Consider the following 15,695-nt stretch of genomic DNA (forward strand, 5'->3'; position numbering starts at 1 on the left):
GGAATAACATGCCTTAACACAGAATCGACCACAGAGGCCTGGGGTCAGCTTCCTTTGCTGTTCGTCCAGAAATCCAAGATCAAGAAGTCGATATTCGTTTGTTTTTTTCTACGAATCTTTGCGTTGACATACATTTCAGTACATGTCAACGCAAAGATTCGTAGAAAAAACTAACATGAGTGGAATTTGCACTGCAGCGCCACCACACCTTGATGGTCATGACAAGAACAGCATGTATAGTTATCTTTATTGAAGTGAATTAGATTTAAATCGCCGTCATGCATGAATTATTATTATTTATTTTTTTTAGCAATTTTACAAATAATAATCCACGATGATTACATTACACAAAACTGAAATTGCACCTCAAAATAACAGTGTCAATATTTTTTGAGACCCCCCAAAATTTCACAAATCACGTTTTAAGGGGACCCCATGTCTTATTTAGGGGAGCCGAGCTCCCCCTAGCTCCCCCGTAGTTCGCACCCTGCAATTCTCTGTCTGGCAATCTGATGGATGAGTCTGGGTTTGGCAGTTGCCAGGAGAACTGTACTTGCCTGACTTCATTGGGCCAAGTGTGACGATTGGTGGAGGGGTGATTATGGTATGGGGTGTTTTTTCAGGGGTTGGGCTTGGCCCCTTAGTTCCAGTGAATGTAACTCTCAATGCCTCAGCAAACCAAGACATTTTGGACAATTTCATGCTCCCAACTTTGTGGGAACAGTTTGGGGATGGCCTTTCCTGTTCCAACACGACTGTGCACCAGTGCACAAAACAAGGTCCATAAAGATATGGAGGAGCAAGTTTGGTGTGGAGGAACTTGACTGGCCTTCTGACCAAAACCCAATAGAACACCTTTGGGATGAATTAGAGCAGGGACTTGAAGCCAGGCCTTCTCAACAAAATCAGTACCTGACTTCACAAATGCGCTTCTAGAAGAATGGTCAACAATTCCCATAAACACACTCCTAAACCTTGTGGAAACCCTTCACAGAAGAGTTGAAGCTGTTATAGCTGCAAAGGGTGGACCAACTCCATATCAAACCCTATGGATTAAGAATGGGTTGTCATCAAATTTATTGTGCATGTAAAGGCAGGCCTTCCAAAACTTTTGGCAATATAGTGTATCTTTGAATTTAGTTTGTTTTTCTAACTTAATTTGGCAAATAATAATTTTAGTAAAAACAAGAACAAAGCTAATTAAAAGTTCTAGTTCTATTGTTTATATATAGATGTACTGATTAAGAATTTAATGTTGCTGCATTGCATGTTTTAATGGTTTGCCTTTCTTTGCTGCATATTTTTGGTTGGTTCTCAGGCACAGCAGCTGACCCTGTAGAAGAGAGGGCACATGACCGGGGGCGTTCCCACGAGAGGAAGCACCATTCGTCTTCCGCAGAAAAGCAGCGGTATTACTCATGTGATCGCTATGGCAGTCGGGAACACTGTCCCAGCAAGTGTGCGGTCACTGCCGTGACAAGCTGTGCCACCTCGCCCAGTGAGGCCGAGGAGGGCAATCTCAACAAGCAGGTGGGACGGGGGGTGTCGAGACAGGACAGGGACATGTGTTAAAAGGAAAGATTGGGTCAGGGGTTAGAGACTGGAGAATGATCAGGGTATAAATTAAAGGATCTGATGAGCGCAATGAATGAAAGACATCTTAGGGATTTGAGACAAGGTTGAAATTTAATAATAATGAAGGCTGATCTGTGGGAAGTTTCGAGATGCATTATACATGAGTGAAGATAATGTTCCAAGTTTAAACAAAAGTTTATGCTCTATGGACAGCACCTGTGTCTCTCAATATAGAAAAACAGAAAAGCAATTGTACAGTTGTACACTTACAATGGAAGCCAATGGAGAACGAGATTTAAGAGAAATAAAGTTTTTAAATACATTTTTAATACTTAATTATATGATGAAATGGTCTCTTTTAAATTATGTTTAAAGAGCACCTTTCACACTGCGATTCCAGCAAATACACGGATAATGCGACCCGGCATTTGTTCCCGGGCCGCTAGATTTGGTCCATTCACACTGCCAGCGAAATACCGTAATATGTGCGCTTTCACGCACAACACTAAACGGTCCCGGGTCGAGTTGACACGTGACATCCAGATGTGACGTATAATGGCGAGCGATCTCAGCTTCAGCGCGGATAGTAAGGAGCTCCGTGGTCTCGACTTGTGTCCAATTTGCACACATTTCTGCTTGTTTAATTTTAGTTTCTTTTGTATACGAACACTCTCTGCGTTTAAAACACCGACTAGCTCTTCTGGCACTGCAGGGTTTTATTATTGAAAAAACAAGCTCTAGGAGTCGCACGATAACTACGTAGGCTACACGTTGCGGCATTAGTTTTGGCTTTTGTTCACACAGCGCTCATCCCGGGTCGAATCCCGCAATATTACTAGGTCCCCGACCCGGGTCAAATTCGGTAATCAATCCCGGGACGTGGTTGCTTTCACACAGAAGTCGACCCGGCAATGTTCCGGGAATATTGCGGGTCCGACGTGCAGTGTGAAAGGGGCTTAGGTGACATAACATTTTGCAAAGAACTAGAGCAAATGTCCACTAACTATAAAATAATATCCAGAAAGAAAAAGATCCAGTCTTTAACTAGATATTTTCTCAGTGTTACATGAGTTTCTGGTTCAGGATTCTCTCAAACTGTGGTAATAGCAAACTTTTTTTGTCGTCATTAATTACAGTTGATCGTAAATAATTATATTATATAATATAGCGTATTTTATGTATTATTAATTATTGGAAACCTTCATCATGCCTTTCAACTAATTTGTCTGAAGTTAATTTTTAATCATATTAAATATTACAGTTTCACTATAGAAATGTCAGCCTTGTAAAGTCAGTTTAGCCGTTACGTATCTTAGATGTTAAAGTGGAGAAAGAGGCTGTAATACAATTAGACTCCTCTGCACAGGCTGCTCTCAGGGCTCCAATCACACAGTGTGTTTAAAGAGCTGCTGTGAAACACTAGCCGTTCCTACTCAAACCATGAAGATAATGAGATATTATAGGTGTTTTTTTTCCTCGTATAAAGTGTTTTACATTTTGTGATATAAACAAAGTTTCTCTTCTCTTCGGCTGTAGTGCAACCACTGATAGGCTTTCACTTCTCTTTCTACTCTTCTTCCACACCATTTATCTGTACATTTGTCCGTCTTTTCTTTCTTTGTCTTCACTGTCATCTTTACTCTCTCCTTTCTTTTTGCTCTCATTTTTGTCCTATTCTTCTTCCATCTTGTTCTGCTGTCTTGTCCAACATATTACTTGTCCTTCCTTCCTTCCCTCCTTCTTTTTTTGGCTCCTGGTCCCTGTCTAACCTTTTGGGCATTTCCCCCTCATCATTTTATTGTTTTGATTTGCCTGTTTAATTTTCATCTAGGGCAGTGGGTGGGCTAAGGGGAGCCCGGTGTTGTTGACCTCAGGGGCGAGCACTCCAAGCCGTGGGCGCAGACAGCTGCCCCAGACCCCCCTTACTCCTCGTCCCTCCGTGGCCTACAGGACTGCCAACTCCTCCCCTGTGCACTTTCTGGGCACACAGGCCACCTTGCTTCCCCCGAGTCCCGGCAGGCTGAGCCGCGGTCTGTCCGAGCACAACGCCCTATTATACAGCGGCTCCATCTCCAGCTCGCCGGCCCCCGTCAGTCGCATTAACTCAGAACCCTTCTTGGGCCCCCCGGACCACCCTGCCGGCCTCCAGCCCGAAGCCTACGCTGTCTTCCAAGAGGATCCGAGCCCTCAGACGGGCCGCTCTGCCCAGACTGTAGGGATGCCGATTGTGACGATTCCCCCGCCTCCCCCACCGCAGTTCCGCGGGGTTCCCAACGGATACCACTTCACCGCAGGCCCCGGAACCAGCAGAGGACGGGCACGGCAGTACTACCAAGAGGCAGAGGTGGACGACTGGTGCTAGCATGGCTTTTATTTACACAACACATACAAATGATGTTTTTGTTTTCAAATCATGATGAGTTTTATCATCTCTTATTTTGCGGGTGGTGTTAAGTGCAGTAATACATGCATTTGTTTTTCGATATCCAGGGGATAAAACATACATGTACAAAGCAGCAAGATGTGATTTAAAAAGGCGCCATCCCACCCGACTTTGATGTATCGCGGTCAGGCTAAATAGTCAATGGGCGTGGTCTCTTTACAAACACATGAGATTGACAGTTGATGTGAAAACACATTCTCTTTCTCTTAATCTTTGCCTTTCAGATGCCAAAACGTGCTTGTGTAACCTGGGAAAAGAGTGACCCACTGCTACAAATGTAGACCGCAATGGGCCTCTAGCCAGTTTCCTTCAAAGCAAGCCTCTGAGACGCACTCTAAATGCAAATATCCCCATGAAAATGTTACCTTGGCATTATAGGTGTAGCTTTGATGGAGCTAAACCTTTACAGAAGTTGCTGGAAATGCAAGCAATGTTTTCTTCTTCTTTCCAAAACGCACAGTAGCAGTGCTCCCTATCGCCATCTAAGAGAATTACACATTATTTCACACCGTTGCGAAAAGCAGATTGTTCGTCATGCTGCTGATGACCATTCCTCGCACATATCACTGTGTGTGAAACCTTTGACAACCATAATGTACTTTGTTTTATATCAAATTGTTGTACATATTTTATCAATACATTATGTGCTTTTTGTATTGTAAAGACGAACGGTTTTACTTAAATCGCTTACGGCTTCACCATACTGTCAGGTCTATCGATTCTTCTTCTTGACTGCTCCAGATGTTATTTACAAAGTGCCTAACCTTTTGAATATATTGTAGTAGTGATGCAACCTCAGCTTTTTTAACGCATCTACACTTGATAGAGTGAACTGAACAAGCTCTTAGGGTTAAAAGGAACTACAAGGTGTTACGATCGCAGGCCTTAATTCAGAAGCAAAGACACGGTAACTTTGAATTCACATTAGGTTTTTGAATGGAAATTACAGTATGATTGTTTGTTTTTTTACATTCTTGTCTCCTTTTTTGTACAATTTTAGTACTAAATGGAATATTGAACATTCCATTACCAAAAGCATATATTAGTATGGAGTAACTATTAAAAAACTGCAGTAGTTGTGTATTTGTCCTGACGGGGACTTTATAACCACAGTTATAAAATTGCATGTTAAAAAAAGTCTTCAATTCTTGATCAACCATGGTTACGAAACCAATATTTACGGTGTATATTTCCTGTCCTGATGAAGATGCCCAGACTGCATTGCTGTTTGCCTTCTCTGTTTGGTCTTTTAGGGTTAAATGCAAGGACTGAGAACCAATGAACTGTCACAAAGGAGTGAGCCTTGCTCATGTAGCAGATTTCCCGATGTGAGCGCGTGTTGTGTTGCGTCGAGTCGGGGTCCTGGCACCGGTACAGTAGACTGATCTGTGTTAAGGTTAAACTTTCCCCCTCATGGCACTCCTCCAAGCACCCCCAGACACACATACACACACTCACAGCTTTCATTCTGCCGCCGTTCCCCAGCTGCTTGCTGTATAGAAATATGGCCGACTCCTTTTATCACGCTGGTAACATGAGAGGAATATTTAGCCACCTGAATGCCGAGGGCGTGGCCGTCTAAAAGAACAGAAAATAAAACTCTGTATTGGGACACTGTATGATCCAGGATCGTTTCAAGTGTTCTGCATTTACATACATGAGTACATTAGATGCTTGGAGAATTGTTTGGCTAATCAGGTGACTCTTGGCCACTGATGTGTCAGGGCTTTTGCTGACAGTGAATGTTCTTTCCTTTTTCATTTTTTTTAAACATAGATTTTCTTTATGTAGGGCTATGCAACGAGATGACACTTTGAAAAAATATACTATATTCATTTTGTAGCTTTACCTGCTGGGAAATCCAGATTCAGGCTTTAGCATGATAGTGACCAAATCTTCTTTTTTTAAATAAGAAAAACATCAAAAATTTATGAAAATTTATATTTTAGAATGCATAAAGGCACAATGATTAAAAAGCAGAAATCAGTAAAAAAAAAAGAAGAAAAAAAAGATTATATATATATATATATATATATATATATATATATATATATATATATATATATATATATATATATATATAAACTAAAAAAATGCAAGTTTCTCTATGTGCATGCATCAGAGATGTCCAGTTTGTCAGGGGAAAAAAGAAAAATGTTGTTTCAAATCCACAGTCTGAACAACTGCTATTTTTCTACATACTCTGTGAGCCTGAGGTTAAAGGATGTGCTGACATTTTACTGATATTGTTATGAGTTGTTGCATTGTTCTTGTGAAATTATGGAACAAATCTTTGCACTCCCAGCACATCCATTGATGTCCTTCGGCATGTTGCCATAGTGGATCAAGACTGTGCTTTAATCGAAAAACCCATTTCTTCAGCTTCACTCTGATTTGGAAAAACATCATATCCATCTACCTAACCTTTTATTATTGATTGCCAAAATATGAAATGCTCTTTTCCCCTGTACATCAACCAAGCTTAAAAATGGCTGTTTCCAGAAAGATTAATGTTTGCATGGTCTTAAAATGTATGTGCATGTTGAAATACCCATGGTTTATCTTCGTACTTTTTGATACAATGTATTCATTTTTGGTTAGATTTTTTTTAAATTACCTTTGATATGAATTAGGGGATTTGTTGGAATAAAAAAATGAATTGTTGAAACATTTATAAATAAGGAAACAGTATTGAACTATGTTGACAGCTCCGTCCATGCATATGAGCTGGGACATCCTTTATTTGAATTCTGCTGTTGAATAATTTGTTGCCTGATTTCTGTTCCATGGCCAGACTTTGAAATCTGCAGTTGTTTCTACTATAACGTTTTTTATGAATCTAAGTCCTTGAATAAAAAAGAATAAAAAGAATCGAAAAAAAAACCCTCAAATGATACAGAGTTGAGATTTATTAGACATTTCAATTATTCTGGACATCTGCATGTTACGTTTTCACTACACATATCAACGTCTTAAAAGGGGAATATTTATGATGTCTGTAGCAGCATTTTGCTTTTGATTGATGATGTTACTGTTGGATCAAAGCATGAAAGTACAGGAGTGGCAAGCCAAGGTGAATCGGCGTTCCACCTGTCTGGAGGTTTTCTGGGATCTGATTGACTGGTTCGTGTAATGTGGGCGGAGTTTAATAGGATGATTGGGAAGAGTGCACTTGCAGAGCAAGACTTCTTGTAGTAGACTGATGACAGATATCACGCATAGTACTCATGTAAAGTTTCCAACAGCATGAGCTTTTAGTCTACAATTTATTTTAATTATTTTTATTTCCCCTCAGCATTTTCAACATCTTACTTCTATTTGAGAATTAACTGTTGCCAGCATTGGAAGAAGACTGGTTTCCAAAGATGTGGTTCATTTTATCATTTTTTTCACTGGTTAAAGCTTTCCATGCAGACTTCTCTGAAACAGGATCTGGTGCTCCGGACTCAGGTAAGAACAGAACGGAAACACTTCACCTGCCGTCGTTTGCGTGTAGTGTAAACAAAACATTCAGCATTCAGTTGCATATTACATAATTAGTTGACGCTGTTTTAATATAGTTTAAAATTATATTAAGGGGCATTCAGCTTAATAACTGACACACTTTACTTTTTAATTACTAGTTGACAACCTAAAATTAACGTACAGGTGTAGGCTATACGATTTCTGTTTGATCGATTACATATGAAATTCGTTCATAAGGCAAAACATTCTCTAAGACAGAATCAAAATGCATGGTTTAGGGATTTTTCTGATCATTTTAAGAAGTGCATTCTGCAGTGCAGTTGTGTCGTGTAGTACTATCCACGTTATCCCGTGGGGGCGATGTAGTAACACTTAAATGATGGTACTTTTTTTTCTTGATGAAACCAAATCACTTGGTATTAAAATATAAAAAAAACATGAATCACTAGAGTATTTTTTTTTAAATTCATATAATATATTTGCAGTTTCTACACTCTGTTGTTGGAAACGCTCATGGCATTGTCCTGTCAACAGCTGTTAAACATATTTCTTTGTGAAAAGCCATATAACCACATTCAAGTTCTTTACATTTTTCCCAGAAATCTGTTCCACAGTCTTATACCACCATGTCACAATTTGTGCTTGAAAACGTCCATATGTGAAAGGAATCTGATTTGGTTTTTCTAATTGAGCTTATGTTACAACTATTTCTCATGGGCCCTATTTCAGCCACCTGTCTTCTCAATGGGTGGAGAACATTGCAGATAATCTGGGGATTATTACAGCGGGTCTGCAGAACACATTATGTGATCAGTGCAATTACATGTTTTACAACATTCAATAAACTATGACATTCATGAGTCTATGTTCATTTATATAATGCATTTGTTGATTTTCAGTCACTAGGCCTCTTAGTCACAGCTCTATTTCCTTTAACACTGGCAACATTTTCAAAAACAGACATAGATTAGAATCTTGCAGATACAGGAGATGCTTTTTTTTGTTGTTGACATAATTGAAGAGTTTATTGATTACTGAGAATGATCAGGTCTGTAGTTTTTGGGGCATGTTCAAATTTGGAACACATTTTTATTTGGTTGCGTTCCACTTTGATCATGTCTAACTTTCAGAATGTACAGATCTATTTTAAAAACCTGTGTCTAATAATAGTACAGTCTCCAGAATATATATGTGGTCAATTACTGTTTGATCTCAAACAATGAAAATATAAAAATAATATTTTCCATTTGTGCAATATGTTGAACTTCAACCAGAGGTGAATAAATTCAGATGTTAAATTAAACTTAATCTGAAAAGTTATGGGTCGATAAGATGTTTAATGTTTAAGTCTCTTATGCTCACTAAGACCGCATTTAATTAATCAGAAATACAGTTAGAAATAGTAACATTGTGAAAAGTTATTACAATTTAAAATTACTGTGATCTATTTTAATATATTTTAAAATGTTATTCATTCCTGAAATGGCAAAGCTGAATTTTCAGCAGCCATTACTCCAGCCTTCAGTTGAAAACAGTTATGCTGCTCAATATTTTTGTGGAAAGTGTGATAATTATTTCAAATCAAGAACAGCATTTATTTGTATGTCACATTGTAAATGCCTTTATTGTCACTTTAGATCAATTTAATGCATCCTTGTTGAATAAAAGTATAAATTTCTTCTTTTTTTTAAATCTATCTGACCCCAAATTTTGAATGATTAAAATGAAAGAACTACGGATTAAGGAAAAAGGTTCTAATGTTGTTCTAAACATGTTTTTAACTCAAACACTATACTGTATTCTAATAACTTTTCGCCAGTATTCGCCAACCATGTTCCTATTCCATCATTACAGTGAGAACATCAGCTGTGAGCATGATGTCACTGTGTTAATAGACGGATTGGCTGTCAAATGCAAGGCTATGGTCTGTTTGTTCTGAACACAGTGCTTTCTTTCTTTTCATTTTGACTGTAAATCAAAGCTCTGGTGTGTCTGTCTCTGTGAGGTGGCTTCAGGCAGGGAGCCATAGTAACATACATAATTAATGTTGTCCCTGATTGATAACCATGCCTTTGGTGAGCAGCCAGGGTGAAACAAGCCTCCTAAACCTTACTGGTTATTTGTCTGGAGGCCGTGGCATTACTGTACTGTAAGGACATTGCAGGCAGGCTGTCTGGACTGCAGCCATAGAGACTAGACCTAATCTGGACAGTGTTACTCTTATCACATCCCATCAGTAGCCAAGAAGTAGAGAGCTGAATCTGTGCCTTGGTAAAATGTGCACATGATTTCACTTAGCCATGTTTTAAATCTATGAGAGAGATTTCTGGATTTTATCACTGTAAATGCTAAGAAAATGTCCCATTATATGGAATTAGAGGCTCAGATTTGTAGCACTCTGAGCTGTTCTCCATAATGGTTTTCTTTCTTTCTTTCTTTCTTTCTTTCTTTCTTTCTTTCTTTCTTTCTTTCTTTCTTTCTTTCTTTCTTTCTTTCTTTCTTTCTTTCTTTCTTTCTTTCTTTCAACACCAAACAATATGATTTTAAGATATTGCCTTACAGAATTTGACCATGCTGAATGTGAAATATCTACATTAACATGACATTATGCTCTTACCCACAGCTGGTTACATTATCCACACTAGTATTTAGCTATAAATATTCTGTAGCTTCTAAAATCATTAATATACAGGAAGTATTTTGTTTCTATTAATTTCCTTCAGAGGCATTAACAAATCTTAAATAAAGAGCCTCTCTTGTGGTGGAAATATGGGATTGCAAAGTCATTCAGTATGTGGGAGTGAGCAGTGACCTTTGCAATTTCCAATGGAAACGGTGACTTCTCCAATTCTACAGGATTCTGGGTAGTGTAGTGCTTGTCTTGTCATTTGGAAGGTAAATACTAGTGAAATTGAAGTGGAAATCATGATGTCTTATGATTTACAGAAGCCAGTACTGTATCATTATTTTACATTTTCAGAGCTCGTGGTTTGTTTTGGAAGGAATATAGGGCTTTGCAATATATCGAAATTATCGAACTATTGCAAATGTACATATCGCAATATGCATATCGCAACGACACGCAATATCTGAATGATTTTAATAGGCTACTTCAACATTGTGAAAAGTGTCCGTTTTAGGTCAACGCATATAGCAGAGAATAGACTGTGCACACGACTGTTACTTTTGGGAATTGCTTGATATTAAAAAGTTATTTTTTTTAAATTATTAAACACAATAATTTGCAAAAAACAATAACTTGCAGTCTTGCGCTGTCTGAGACACACACACCGTGACCGTCACTGCTGGTCACTTTCAGAAGTAATAGCGATGCTTTCTTTTCCCAGAAAGAATGTGAAACACAAATGGTTAAATTCTCAGTTTTTAAAGCTGCTGTGCGTAACTTTTTTGTGTGTTCAATATTTACAAAAATTATATAATGAGAATGTACAACATCAAACCATTTTCCAAACCGTGTTTTTGTCTTACCCTGAATCATTATGGTACACTTATAATAAGTGTTTATATTGGGACTATTTCAGGCCAGACTGGTAGGTACCGCTGCGGAGGAGCACAGTACCTGCGTGATCCGCCATAGACATAAACAGAGAGAAGTAGCTCCGGCTGCAATGTTCTTCCGCAAGACGCATGCAGTTCTGTTTATTAACCACTAGAGTGCAAAAAGTTACGGACTGCAGCTTTAAATAATATTTTTAAAATATAATTTAAATAGATTATTTAACAAGATATTGCATATCGCATTTTTCTTCAATATCACACAGCCCTAGAATATAGTGTCTCAATGGACACCTTTTTTAGGGCGAGCAAGAACTTTTCTGCTGAGAGACATTTTGAAATTCCTGTAGAGTTCTAGACAGTTCTTTTCAATCTTTTTGATTGGAAGGCCCCCAATTGCCCACAATACTATTGAAGTCCCCATGACTTTTTGTTTTTGTTTTGTTATTAAGTGAATAAGGATTAAGGATAATGATTTCAATTCTACCAAATAAAACATTTTAGAGCTTGGCATAACTAGAAAAATGTACAGTACCTGACCTATTCATAAAATGTATAGAAAATAGCAACCCCCCCCCCCCCCCCATAACTTTTACAGGGAGTTACGCTTTTATCATTAGTCTAACTCGTATATCCTTTTTTAAGATGGTAGGAACCTTAGTTCTTGAAAGAGAGAAAAAAAATTGTTGAACATCTTTTGGTAACACTTTATTTAACAGTGTCATTGTTACATGCAGTTTCTATAATAGTTGTGTGTGTGTGTGTGTGTGTGTGTGTGTGTGTGTGTGCGTGTGTGCGTGTGTGCGTGTGTGCGTGTGTGCGTGTGTGCGTGCGTGCGTGCGTGCGTGCGTGCGTGCGTGCGTGCGTGCGTGTAGTAATATTTATAGTAATATATGGATATGGTAATAACTATAAATTGTGCATAATTACATGCAACTAACCCCAAACCCAATGGTAAGCACATGAGGTTACTTAATATTACACATACTTTATTTAAACACCTTTAAATAAAGCCTAACCCCTCTTGATTGTTTGTTCTTTTAGCTTATTTTGTCTTATTCAAAATAATTTGAAGTCATCCTGAAGCCCCCATACCCCTTGTTAAGAACCACTGGGTAGGAGAGCGAACATTTAATTGTAAGGTTTCATTCTCTAAAGTCAGCATGAAACGGAAGTATACTTTTGCGATTGACTTTTCTTCCCTATTGTGTTGTATATTCATATTAGATCATTGTGATGATGCATAATTTATAATAAATACTGCAACAATCCACTAATTTAGTTTTACGGACTAAATCATTGGAGAAATCCTGTCACCAGAGAGAAGTCTCCCATTTTTACTGGATGATATGACATTTTGATTCAAAATTAAAAAGAAACCTAATGAATTGTTCACAATAAAATCTATGACAGAAAATGAATAGGGTGACTGACATTTAATTTCATGCTGACTTCCGTAGCCATAGAGGTGATCCTTTGATGGCTCACAGGTCAGTATATAGTGATGATGTTACGTTTCACTAAGATCATTTAACATGTTATGGTTGGGTGTTGCGATTGGTTGCCAACGTCCCTAATATAAACGCCAAACTTGTGTGGGTCCCTCTTCTTTTTTCCCCTCACTTACCATGGATCGGAATACTGTGGGCGCCCCTGGACGTTTGTGACGCCAGTCATTCGGCTCTCAAAACACTGATTTGATTAGTGAGAAATTCACCCTTAAAGCAACATTTGGCAGAATTTCAGTGTGCGGTTGATTTGTGGCTGGTGGACAGGAACAGGCCTGTTAACTCTGTAAGGAAAGTCAGAGTGGATAATGACGCTCTTTGGGTTTTCTTGGCACTGTCTTTCCTTCAGGGAAACCTTGAAGTCCTGTCTCCCATGCTGCTTCAAGATTGCTCTATTACATAGATCCATTGAGACAGCTATGTCTATCAGACCTGTCAAGTTAAGTGAAGCCTGTTTCATGTGATGTAACACATTTTTAGTCTGTGTATATCACAGTTTGAGATGATTTCAGTATGTTTTTGTGAAAAATCATCATCAGTTTAGTTAAATTTGTATTCTGGACAATCCATTTCTCTGAGCTGATCTATAACCTGCTTTGTGTCAAATAAAGATCTTGTCGTGAAACTTTTTGCGATGCCAGTGCAATAGTTGATGGAAAGCAAATACTCTCACCTTAAAGGAATGACATTTGCAGCTTTTCTAACAATTCCAGTTGTTTTGTCATGGCTTGTCTGGCAGTTGGAAAGTTATTGGCTTTTGTTTTGAGAACAGCAAGAATGAGAGATGTATGTCTAGAAAGGCTGTAGGGGCAACAGTGGTTTAAAAGATGCTGTAAGCTATTTATGTATTTATTTACTTAAAAATGTCCCATTATGTGACAGATATCAGAGACATTACATTTGGCAGCAAAATAATCTCTTACAGAATTTATAAGAAGTTGTGTAAAATCTTTCCACATACAACATTAACGACAACCTAAACCTAATCCTGGAGCATATTAACTAAAAGCTTAATCTTGGCACTTTATAAAAAGAGCTATAAAAAGCATTATGACATACCATATCTAAAAAGTATTACCTAGGATTATCAATATTGTCAAGATATTGAGTCCAGACATAACTGAGGCTTCAGTTTAAGCCACAATGTGTAATTTTTCACTGCTAGAGGTCGTTTATTCAAAACAAAGGCATAGCTTGAATATTACCTGGATTTCGCTGAGCTTTTATTATGCCGCAGACTACACTGTAAAAAAAAAAAGTCTCAGCCTGAAATGTTTAAGTACAGTCGACTTGTAAGTTTAAGTTATTTTAACTTAGATTATGTTAAACTGACATTAAAAAATGAGTTACATATTATATAACTTATAAAAAAAAGTGTAACATTTCTTAACTTATTTTGATGAGGTAAAACAATGTGAAAACATATGTTGTCATGCGTACGCAGCGTGGTTTTAACATATTAGATACATTATTTGAGTGTGTTGAAAATGATGTTATAATGCTTCTCTGTGCGTTCACTTGGCAGCTACACTGAAAACCCTAATAAGTTGATTTAACTCAATTCATTTCAGTTAACTCGTTCCCTCAATTCAATTGAGTAATGGAGTCTCCCAAAACTTTTATATTTAAGTCCACTTAACTTGGTGCTCACGTTCACTGCACTCAAATTGTTAAGTTCACCAAACTTGGTACACCAGTTCAGTACACCATGCTGGGTTCTACCAATCAAAACTTCCCCATGGGTCTCAACATGCATTGTGGCATAAATATATTGTGCATATTCTATACAATAAGAATAACTGTGGGGCTAAATAAAGATTCAAACGGTCATGAATCAGCGTTTTGATTCATGATTCGGACATTGGCGATCCGACTCATGAATCACTCCGCTGATTCATGACCGTTCAAATCTTTATTTGAGGTTTGAAAACAAATGCGGAAGAGAAGATATGCTGAATAAAGTGGTAGGTTTTGCTATTTTTGGACCAAAATGTATTTTCGATGCTTCAAGAGAATCTAATTAACCTGATGCCACATATGGACTACTTTGATGATGTTTTTATTCCCTTTTTGGTCATGGACAGTATAGTGTGCATACACTTGCATACACTCTCGGACTAAATATAAAATGCCTTAAACTGTGTTCTGAAGATGAGCGGTGGTCTTACGGGTGTGAGTCATTAATGACATCAATTTCATTTTTTGGGTGAACTAACCCTTTAAGCCTTGTCTGTGAGACCAGGCAATAGACTATAAATATTTATAATGTATTGCTTATTCTAAACATCATTCTGTGAAGTTTAGCCATTTTTTAAATTAATCTACAATAGCCTACTATATCTTAAAGTAATCTGCTAGAAAACATCCATAGAAATGTTGTTCTTGTAAATTAGGCCAGATGATGATATATGTGTAGCATACTGTACACTGTCCTGTACTGTGAGACATTTATGAAAAGCCCGTCAGTTCTTCACTTCCTATCCTTTTCACTTTTATTCATTGTCAGGGTCGATGCATTGTTGAACTGAATCCAAAAGATACCAATCCAAAAGGGGTTTGGGGTTGATGTTGGGCAAGTGGCCAGGAGTCTCTTTGATAAACTTCTATCAGCCTGTATGCATCCTGTGTGTTCAGCGCCCTGTATTCATTAGGAGCTGGAATGTGTACCTTACTACTGTAACTGTACCACATCTTATAGAGAGCTGAAACCCTGTCCTTCATCACAGAATGTGCCCAGACTAACCTACAGCCAGAGCTGTCACCACTGGGCACGGTGAACCATATATGAATGGACATTATTTTCTTTATTTGAGTATCATCCAGTAGTACTTGCCTTTTTGTTATAGCCATCAGTGTTTTATGTATTGAGTTCTTTTTGGAGAAAGGACTCAAATGACACAAAATTGTCAGACTGTTTAAAGAGATAGTTCTGTCATGATTCACTATCCCTTTTCTCTTTTTGAAATGTGAAAAGTGATTTTTCTCTCTTTATTCAATTCAATTCAATTCTATTCAATTCAATTCAATTCAATTCAAGATTGCTTTATTGGCATGAATGTAAAAATACAATATTTAACAGTTAATTAACAGTTAATAGTTAATTTCTCTCTCTCTCTCTCTCTCTCTCTCTCTCTCTCTCTCTCTCTCTCTCTCTCTCTCTCTCTCTCTCTCTCTCTCTCTGTTTTTGT

At 37.9% G+C, this 15,695-nt stretch overlaps 2 protein-coding genes across 7 annotated transcripts in view; both read left to right on the plus strand.

Moving 5' to 3' along the window:
* The window catches only part of cacna1ba (calcium channel, voltage-dependent, N type, alpha 1B subunit, a), a 139,068-nt gene extending 133,061 nt beyond the window's left edge, over window positions 1-6,007 (plus strand). For all 6 annotated transcript variants that reach the window (XM_067438879.1, XM_067438880.1, XM_067438881.1 and 3 more), the window contains 2 exons: window positions 1,319-1,530; window positions 3,407-6,007. In XM_067438879.1, the coding sequence (XP_067294980.1) occupies window positions 1,319-1,530; window positions 3,407-3,937 (743 nt within the window). In that variant the 3' untranslated portion in view covers window positions 3,938-6,007. The remainder of the gene's footprint in view (window positions 1-1,318; window positions 1,531-3,406) is intronic.
* A 1,226-nt stretch (window positions 6,008-7,233) lies between these two features.
* Window positions 7,234-15,695, plus strand: part of LOC137071954 (uncharacterized) — a 30,128-nt gene continuing 21,666 nt past the window's right edge. Inside the window, exon 1 of the mRNA XM_067440172.1 lies at window positions 7,234-7,468. The gene's annotated coding sequence lies outside the window, so the exon portion shown is untranslated. The remainder of the gene's footprint in view (window positions 7,469-15,695) is intronic.

The sequence above is a fragment of the Pseudorasbora parva genome, chromosome 3 (assembly GCF_024679245.1).
Source record: "Pseudorasbora parva isolate DD20220531a chromosome 3, ASM2467924v1, whole genome shotgun sequence".
NCBI classification, from domain to species: Eukaryota; Metazoa; Chordata; class Actinopteri; order Cypriniformes; family Gobionidae; genus Pseudorasbora; species Pseudorasbora parva.